Source organism: Arachis hypogaea, chromosome 5, assembly GCF_003086295.3.
Source record: "Arachis hypogaea cultivar Tifrunner chromosome 5, arahy.Tifrunner.gnm2.J5K5, whole genome shotgun sequence".
In the NCBI taxonomy this organism is placed as follows: domain Eukaryota; kingdom Viridiplantae; phylum Streptophyta; class Magnoliopsida; order Fabales; family Fabaceae; genus Arachis; species Arachis hypogaea.
Genome location: NC_092040.1, coordinates 39,902,339 through 39,912,488, shown reverse-complemented (window position 1 = coordinate 39,912,488; position 10,150 = coordinate 39,902,339). Strand labels below are relative to the sequence as shown.

Here is a 10,150-nt window from a genome sequence, read left to right as displayed (position 1 = left end):
GCGAACAGAGAAGAAGGTTTATGTTGCAGCAGAAGATTTGCGTTGAGCAAAGTTTTAGGTTGCAGCACGTCATATGTAGCGCGCGTATGATAAATGAGTGAGGGGGAGGGGAGCTTCTGGCCAATATTACTTGGATAACTTGGATGCATTTTTTACATGGATATAGAGTATTATTGTAAAAATTATTAGAGTAATTAATTTTTTTTTAATCTTAATTGGGCCTTAGAACAAGACCAGACACTATCAAAAAGTGAGACTAGTCCAGCAACCCCTTTCCGACAAAAACGTAAACATAAAAACAAAGACCAACAACCCTGGTCCTCACTCCTTTGTCTCGCCTTGCCGTCGCCGGAGTCTCGCCCTTCACCGTGAGCTGCTGACGGAGTCAGGGTCATGCTGCCGCTGCCGCCACATATTCCCCTCGCCGTTGCTTAAGGTCTGCATTCTACAGGTACCCATTAACTCTGGTTCTGTGTTTGCTTGTTGATTCCATTAATGGTGGGCACGTTAACATCATGCCGCCATTTAAACTTTGTCACGATGGTTATCTCCTGTTAACTCATTCAAATCTACTATGCATGATAATGCTCCAAGGAGTGACTTATACAACTCCCTGGTGTTTCGGATTTAAGATGTTTGTCACCTTTTTGCTTATGTGCAGGATAAAAGGTTGAGAAGATTCATGTATTGTTGTTTTGAATTTGGGTTGGAATTAGATGTGTTTATAGGGAGTGTTTTTGTTAGTACTTACTTGAAATTTGCGTTGGTGGTGGACGCACATGAGGTGTTTGAGGAATTGCCTGTTAGTGATTTTATTCTTTTGAACTCAATGCTTTAGGTTGGTTGTAATTTAGATTGTCGTCCCAAAAACTATGAAGTCTCTTTCTAATAGTTTGGTTGCATTTTAGTTTTGAATTATGAAAGATTACTATTTACCATTTAGGAGTCACTATTTACTATCCCTTTATGATTCTATGACTTGCAATTTTCCATTTGTCTTCCATTTCAGGTAAAATATACGACATCTCACTTCTCCAACAGCACTGCATCTTCCACACTTGGGTACTCCCTCCATATTCACAACTTAAAATTATTGAGCTCCACGACCCTATTACAGAATCAATTCCATCAAATGTTGTTCAAGACGTGTGCTTGCTCCTTATTGGCCATGACAGTTTATGCCATCTTCTACAACTATACCCACAAAACACTTACTCTCACGAGTTCAGAGGTTCCTACCCAAATCATGGAAACAACCCACCAAACAGTTTGACAAACTCTATGCCTTCACTAATGCATCTATGGTTGGTGTTCTTGTTGCAGCTCTCAAGGACTTCGTCAAACAAGCCAACTTGTCTAACGCATTCAAAACCTTCTTTCAAATACAGCAACATGCAGCACCATCACCTTCTACTGCTTCTTCTTCCTATATCTTGTTACACCCCATTAGTTCTCTTCTCTTGGGCTGCACTAACCTTAAATCATTGCCACAGGGTAAGCAGCTTCATACCCAAGTCATTTCATTGGGTCTTGATCAACACCCTGTTTTGGTTTCAAGGCTCACTAATTTTTACACTAGTTTCACTCTCCTTGCTGATGCTAATGTTGTTGTTGAGAGCTCCACTAGTTTGGATCCATTGCCTTGGAATATGGTTATATCTTCCTATGTTAGAAATGGGCTCTTTATGGAGGGTCTTTCTGTGTATAAGAAAATGGTGAATAAGAGGATTGAACCTGACGATTTCACTTACCCTTCTGTTCTAAAGGCTTGTGGGGAATTGTTAGATTTTGCTATTGGTGTGGAGGTTCATAAATCTATTGAGGCTAGCTCAATTGGGTGGAGCTTGTTTGTGCACAATGCATTGGTCTCTATGTATGGTAGGTTTGGGGAATTGAAGGTTGCTCGCCAAATATTCGATAAAATGCACCATAGGGATGATGTTTCTTGGAACACTATGATCAATTGTTATGCTTCAAGGGGGATGTGGGAGGAAGCGTTTTGGCTATTTGGATGCATGCAAGAGGAGGGTGTTGAAATGAATGTGATCATTTGGAATACCATTGCTGGAGGGTGCTTGCATTCAGGAAATTTTAGTGGGGCACTTCAGATGCTTTCTCAGATGAGAACTAAAATTCATTTGGACAATGTTGCGGTGGTTGTTGGATTGAATGCATGTTCCCACATTGGAGCCCTTAAATTGGGAAAGGAGATTCATGGTCATGCTGTAAGGACATGCTTAGATGCATTTGAAAACGTAAGAAATGCATTAATTACAATGTATTCCAGATGTAGTGATCTCAGGCATGCATATATAATGTTCCACAGAATGGAAGACAAGGGTTTAGTTACTTGGAATGCGATGCTTTCTGGATATGCACACATGGATCAATCTGAGGAAGTCTCACTCCTTTTCAGAGAAATGTTACACAAGGGTGTTGAACCAAATTTTGTAACCATTGCAAGTGTTCTTCCCCTTTGTGCTCGCATAGCGAATCTGCAACATGGCAGGGAGTTTCATGGCTACATCATGAAGCGCGAAGAGTTTGATAAGTATTTATTATTGTGGAACGCTCTGGTGGACATGTATGCGAGGTCTGGCAAAGTCTTAGAAGCCAGAAGAGTGTTTGATTCGCTGAGTACAAGAGATGAAGTCACATATACTTCCATGATCTTGGGGTACGGTATGAAGGGAGAAGGACAAACTGCTCTAAAACTATTTGAAGAGATGTGCAAGTTGAAGATTAAACCAGATCATGTAACAATGGTTGCAGTTTTAACAGCTTGCAGCCATTCTGGTCTTGTATCTCAGGGTCAGTTACTCTTTAAACAGATGATAGATGTTCATGGGATGATACCGCGCCTTGAGCACTTTGCTTGCATGGTTGATCTCTATGGAAGGGCTGGCCATCTGAACAAAGCAAGGGATGTTATTACTGGGATGCCATGCAAGCCAACTTCCGCAATGTGGGCAACACTCATTGGAGCTTGTCGAATCCATGGAAACACAATGATGGGGGAATGGGCTGCAGGAAAATTGATGGAAATGAAATCTGATCACTCAGGTTATTATGTGTTGATTGCGAATATGTATGCGGACGCTGGTTGTTGGAGCAAGCTTGCAGAAGTGAGGAGTTACATGAAGAACATGGGTGTGAGAAAGGCACCAGGCTGTGCTTGGGTTGATGTTGGCAATGAGTTTTCTCCATTTGTGGTGGGAGATACTTCCAACCCTCATGCTTATGAGATCTACCCCTTAATAGATGGACTCAATGAAGTGATGAAAGATGCTGGTTATGTAAGTAATGAGGAGATTGTTTCATCCGAGGAAGATTTTGAAGAGTTGAATGTTGTAGGAAGTGTATACTAAATTATATAGATTGCTGTTCTTGTATTTTTGACCCAAGCAATGTTTTAATGCATCGCTTAAAGTTTCTGAAAATTTGTTTAACAAGTTGTATATATCAAGACGATTAGAAAAAAAAAATGAAGAATGATTAAACTCTTTCATGGATGGAAGCTTTATTGAGGGTTCTTATTTTAAATTAGAATTGTCATTCTTATATTATGAATTATACATTTTTTTTAGTTTTTTTTTTTCTGAGAATTTGCAGCGTCAGATAATATAAAAACTGGAAGTTTTGCGACCCAATAAAAAGTAGTTGATTAATTAAATGTAATAATACATATCATTTGCCAAAATTTTCATAATCCTTTCCTTTCATTATATTTGGTCTTGAATCTTCTTACTTTAAATTAAAATACATAATTCATTAAAATAATTTTAAATTTTTGTCTTTTCGATAAGTAACATATTGTTTACTTAAGATAGCAAAACATTACTTCTTCTAATAGAAATAATAAAGGAAATGCTAAACACACACACACACACACATATAAGTACTCTTATTTTTTTTTCAAAAAATAATTCAAAAGATGAATAAATACTCTCTTAATTTTAAATTAACTATTTAAAAATAAAAATATATACATATTAAGAAAATAATAAATACAAATATCTTTAAAACTATATCATTAAAAAAACTACTCTTCGGTTAATACTTATTTTTTTTCTTTCTCAAAAAATAGTGATTTATCCAATTAATGAAAATTGAGTACAATCAAAATGTTGGGTATAGTTAATAAAGATGGTGATTTATTTAATTAGTACTTATTTATAATTTATAATTAATAATTATTTAGTTACTAAATTAGGGGTGTGCATGGTTCGATCTGGTCCGAAGACTCGACCCGGCTCCGAACACTTTAGGGGCTATTTTAGTGTAATTTCACCGGGTTTAGGGTTGGGTAAGGGTTTCAAAAATAGACCCGGTCATTATTTTGAGTCGGGTCCGAGCCATGGTTCGGGTCACCCAAACTCGGCCCAGTGGCCCGGTCATCGTACATAATTAATATTGTGTTATTAGTGATGGATGATGGCTATTCTTATGTGGAATTTAAGTATTGTAAACCTTAATATTTTGTGTTATTAGTTATTATAAGACTATAAGTTAATGTTTTATATTTAAAATGCATAAGATTTTAGACTAATGCATAATATTGTGTTATTTGTATTGATTTAAATATTTGGTGTTATTAGACAATATTAGTATTGATTATGGTTATGCTTTAATTTTAGAGAAGAGTTGGTTCTTGTTATATTTTTCTAAGTGAATTTTACCATGTCAAATAATTGTTAGAGTCTTGAAAATTTGGATATTTTCACATGCTAGCTTATAAGAAGGTATCAATGTAATGTAATGTTAACGGCCTGGTTTTTACCCAGTATAATCGTGGTCCGAAAGTGTATAGGTTTCATCAGGTTTAGGGGCGGGTTCGGGTCTAATAAATAGGCTCGGTATATATTTCGGGTAAGGTTTAGATCACATCAAACCCGGCTCATGCACACCCCTACACTAAATTTAGGATGTTATTAAAAACAGGCCTGCTACACATACAAGCTTTTTTGGCTTACAAGCTATACAAGTTGGCCCAAGCTTAAGAAAAAGCACGCGCACTACACTCCTCTACAATCGAGCATAAACGCACGTGCCTTAATCAACAGTTGCGTTTTTTCAAAACACGCTCATTATGACAGACTCTTCATCTTCTTCCTCAATCAAAACCCAAACCGTCAAGATTCAAGCCCACATTCGAAACAAACTACGATTCTGAAGAAACGTTCCAACTCCTTGCGAAGAGCAGAAGAAATCAAGAAAAAAACATACAAATCTCTATCAAAAATCACCAGAAAGAACGAAGAAACATTATTCAAGGTACTGTTTTACTATTCTTCTAGATTTTTCACATTTCTGTTATATGAAATCGAAACACTATATCGTCAATATTTCTCTCTCTGTTTCACTGTTATTGGTTTAGATCTCATATTACTGTTCTGATGACACTGTTCTTCGTTTACGCTATTTCACGTACTTCTAGTGAATGCTTTAACGTGTATTTTGATCTGTTTTGGTACATGTTTTGTGCGTGTTTACATGTTTTTTTAAGTAGGTTTGTGCATGCTTACATGGACGACTCTTCTTCTTCTAAATGATTTTTGGGTGTATATGATAGATTTTTAGGTGTATATGTTGGATTTGACATGCGACTGTTGCTTCTAGTGGCATTTTGAACTTAAATATCTTTTTGAACTCATATAATATCATATAATCCAAAAAATGTAGAGGTGTATGGGACTGATATATATATTAGGAGTTTTGAAATCTAATTGGTACTGTTCTAATTGTGCTTGACCTTGTAGTGTCATTTTATACATGTTTGGTTGAATTGAATATGATTTTAAACTTATTTAATTTCGTTTAATTGAAAAAACAATGTTTATGTGACTGGATTTGGGTGTATGTGGCTGATATTTGGGTGTATTTTTTATCTATTGACAGCATCTCTTTTTCATTGCAGTAAAAATGGCAAGCAAGAACCAAGGTGGAAAAAATATAATGTAAGCACAAATATATGTCTTAGAACAAGTCAATTTTTTCTAATACAAATATATCTTATTTTAATGACTCTAATTTTGCTTCTTTTTTTTACAGCAAACCAAAGACTTGAAATGTACCACCAGATTGTTGAGTAAAAAATTTTAAAATATGAGCGAGGCAAAGAAAGAGATTATTTGAGAATTAGGTTTTGGTGGACTGATGCACATTCCGCCAATGAGGGTGCATCACAAACTATTAAAGGAGTTGGCTAACTCCTTTAATTTGGACAAAAACACACTTGAAACAAGCTATGGTTCCTTTAGAGTTAAACCTAGCACAATAGGGGTTGCCCTTGGCCTCAATGCATCAGGTAACTGATTACAGAAAACCTCTATACTTCCATTCTTCGTAATATCTTATTCTGCTATCATGTAGTAAAGAAATAAACATAGGTGTATATGAGTGATATTTGGGTGTATTTCAACTAATTTGCAGTGTAAATTGTTTTCTTTTTTGTAGGAGATATATTTCCTGAGAAAGTGAGCTATAAAGAAATTTTTGAAGAGAACAAACAGATATTTTGAAGATTCCAGGAGAATACTCTAAAGAATCTGACAGATGAGATTATGAGTATTGGTGTTGAAAATGAATAAGATCGCCTGATGTTCAAGAGGATTTTCATCCTCTATATTCAGATGGCGTTCTTGTTGCCAAGAACAATAAACAAAATCTCTCTTGTGCACCTAGCTCCAATTTTTAACATGGACAGAATAATAGAGGGCAACTGGGGAGCCTATGTGCTGAATTTCATCATCAAAGGCATAACTAATTACCGTCTAAAAAAGAAAAAATCAATCGACGACTGCCTCTTTGCCTTGATGATAATCTATTTCCATCTGGCAAAAAATAAAGACAAAAAAGGAGAAGAAAAACCTGGACTACCCTTGGTTAACAACTGGAATAGAGAGCAGTTGGTTGTAAGGATGAGGGCAGAAATAGATGGACATATGATAAATGAACAGCATATCTTCTCTAATTTGAGTGTATTTTATTTATGTAGATGCTGTAAACTAATATTTCTACTGTTTCAGGGGATCGTAAAGAAAGCAGAAACAAAAAAGAAGTTGAAACAAATGAAGGAAAAAGAAAAGAAAGAGAAAAACACAAAAACAAAAAACCAAGGCAAGTTCATCATCATCTGAGAGTGATACATCTGAAACTGAAGTCTATTCTTTCTCTAAGTCTGAGTCTGAAGAAGACTCAGAGGAACCAAAAAGGAAACAACCCACCAGAACGACCAAGAAGTAAGTAATATTTTAGGGTGTACTTTGTCACTTTTAGGATGTATTTTGTCACGTTTAGGGTATTTTTTACTAATGATTGTTTGCCTTCCAGAATGGAATCCAAAAAAAGGAAGAAGATTCAGGAGGATTCCAATTCAGAAACTGAATCAAATGATGAGTAATATTCTGAAATTATCATCGCTTTCTTTTACATCTATTTTCAAAATTTCATGTATTTTTTCTTATTAACTTTCAGAAGTAAAGAATAATCACCAATAAAAAAATAAAAACAAAGAAAAAATTCAAAGAACACTCAAAAAGTAAGCACTGCTTTGGATATTATTTTATCATCAATTTTATTTTGTTTTTCTGAATCATACTTTTTTTTCTCCAAGGCGCAATCCAAAAAGAGAAAGCAAGTTGTTGAGGATTCGTCTCCTAAACAAACTCAATAATATGATGGGTAAGATACTTTGTAAAGCTATATTACCATTTATCATCAAAATTATATTTGTTAACATGTTCTTTTATGCATGTACTGTCAGATCTGAACTTGAAACTGAAGTATTAGAAGAATACTTAAGGGAATCTAAAAAGAAGAAAACCAATGAAAAAGCTGCTGCACAGGGGTTTGTTATATTTTGGTGTATAGCAAGCATTTTAAGATGTTTTTGGGTTGCCGATAATTATTTTTGGTTTCCCAGGAAGAAAGGAGCTCCGCTGCCATCGACAAAAGGTCAATATGACTCATCCGAAACGTAAGAATCTTTATTTGATAAAATCTTGTTATCCTGATTTAACTGTATAATATTTTTACTGAATGATATTTATTCTATACTTAAAATACCAAAGGTGAACTTAGGAAGTGAGAATGATCCTTTATCTCAAGGACAAACAGATCAAAGCAGCATAAATAAACCGGCAGATAGCATGTAATTTCTCTTTCTAATACCGGTTGCTTTTATATTTATTTACCTTCTTCTTCTAATTATGTATATATTTTTTTTAGAAAAAAAAGCCCTTTAATATTTTATTCAAGAAAAAAAAGGCAGGAAAAAAAAGCAAAAACAGCAACTACGTAAGTTCTCAAAAAACAAAGCATGTGTTTCTTTTCAAAGCTTCAGGTGTATTTTGATTTTTTTGGGTGTATTTCAGGTTGAGTCTGGTAGAAGAATCAGCCAATGACCCAGCTGAACAGAACATAATGATTGTGCAGGTGGAGACATAGTCACAAAATGAAGCGCTTTCAATGTGAGTTTTACAAGTAAATTTCAATCTTATAATTATGAATTTTCACGGGCTTTCTTAACTTTTTATTTTTGTCTTGTTTAGAGTTTCGATTCAAGTTTATGTCCCTTTGTCCCAGACAATCCATGTGCCAGAAATTGAACCATCCCCTACAAAATCTGAGAGAGAGAAAATTAGTGAAGAAAGAACAAAAAAGGTAAGGAATAATATTGGAGTGTATTTGGTTATTATTTGGGTGTAGATTGTCCTTGTTTGGGTGTATATTTTACTTATTTGGGTGTATACCTTCACATAAAATCTATAACTAGTTTTTTTATAATATGATTCATTTTATCTAACCCTGCAGCACTCCACAACCCCCGAAACCTGATGAAAGCACACCAACGGTTCCACCAGTTCCATATAAAATGTAAGTTCAACAAAGTAAATTTTTATTTTCAATATCATTTGTCTATTCTTATTCTTATAGTACGTTATATGTCATCATGCAGTAATTCAGCCCCAGAAGACGCTGCTACATTGATGATGATAGCCCGAACAGCATCCTACATTCCTAAAAAGGTCCGATGCCATCATTCAATCTTGGCTTGACTGATTCAAGTCAAGAAGGAGCACCGACGCAAGAGGGGCAAAGGGCAAAAATTTCTGAAACACCAAAACTAATCGAACAATTAGAGGAACTAGTGAAAAAAATTGCAAACAGTGGGGTAAAAACAACATTAGATTATGCAGAAGGTAAAGTCCACAGATTGAAAAGCAGAGTGGCGAATAAATTTTTGAAAAGTTTGAAACTCCTGTGAAGAGCAACGAGATCTCGGCTGAAATGAAAGAGAAATGTTATGTCTGGGCCACACGTATGAAGACATACGGAGATGGAAACACTAATGAGTATGACCCAGTGTGCACCCTCAAAGCCCAAGATCGATTCATTTTGTCAAAAATCCACTTTGCATCTCTGAAAGCTACTACACATATAGAAGTTGAGGTAATATTAGAATAACATTAATGATTTTATCATGAAATGTAACTGCAACTCATGTAAATTGATTTGGGTTTTTTTTTTCTAGATTCTCACTGTCATGTGCCTGATCATAAACCAACAAAACATTAAAAGGTTTCAAGAAGAAATATATTGTCTCCCCTCTAATATTGTCGTAAGGTGTACTTCAATTCAACTTTGGGTGTATTTTTTGTATTCATTTGGGTGTATTAATGATTTCATTTGGTGTTTCATAAATGTTGCAGAACATGGCCATTGGAAATCATCCAGATGGCGAATTCTTACAGCCTAAAACCAAAAAGCCATTTAGGGTCGAAGATTACCCAATGTTTATACCATTTTTTGACCTAAAAAAATTAGCATCACATCCATATGTAAGTTTTCGTTTCTAAAACTTCTTATCACAATTCTTTACTTATGTGCCAATTAAACTAAAATACTGTTCAATGTGGACATGCTTCGGATTTTTGCACCTGTTTGCTATTCAGAGCATTGGTGGATATAGGTGGCTGATGTAAGAAAGAGAAAATTTTATATACTTGACCCGTATCATAAGACGTGTCCCTCTAAAGCCAGAATGAAGCTAAACAAATTCGTTGTAAATTGTTTCTGTGTTTTGTATTTTGATGTTTGGGTGTATTTTTGTTCAACATAAGGTGTAGTTTCTGATTTTCTGAGTGTA

General features: G+C 35.1%; 1 protein-coding gene across 2 annotated transcripts; it reads left to right on the top strand.

Annotated features, from left to right (window-relative positions):
• Positions 1-252: 252 nt before the first annotated feature.
• Positions 253-3,512, top strand: LOC112801383 (pentatricopeptide repeat-containing protein At1g71490). 2 transcript variants are annotated; one of them, XM_025844074.3, is made up of 2 exons: positions 253-451; positions 1,010-3,512. In XM_025844074.3, the coding sequence occupies exon 2, from the start codon at positions 1,179-1,181 to the stop codon at positions 3,366-3,368; it is 2,190 nt and encodes a 729-aa protein (XP_025699859.1). In that variant the 5' UTR covers positions 253-451; positions 1,010-1,178; the 3' UTR covers positions 3,369-3,512. The 2 variants fall into 2 exon arrangements, with proteins under 2 accessions (XP_025699859.1, XP_025699860.1); XM_025844075.3 differs by having other exon boundaries at positions 276-436.
• Positions 3,513-10,150: the final 6,638 nt, after the last annotated feature.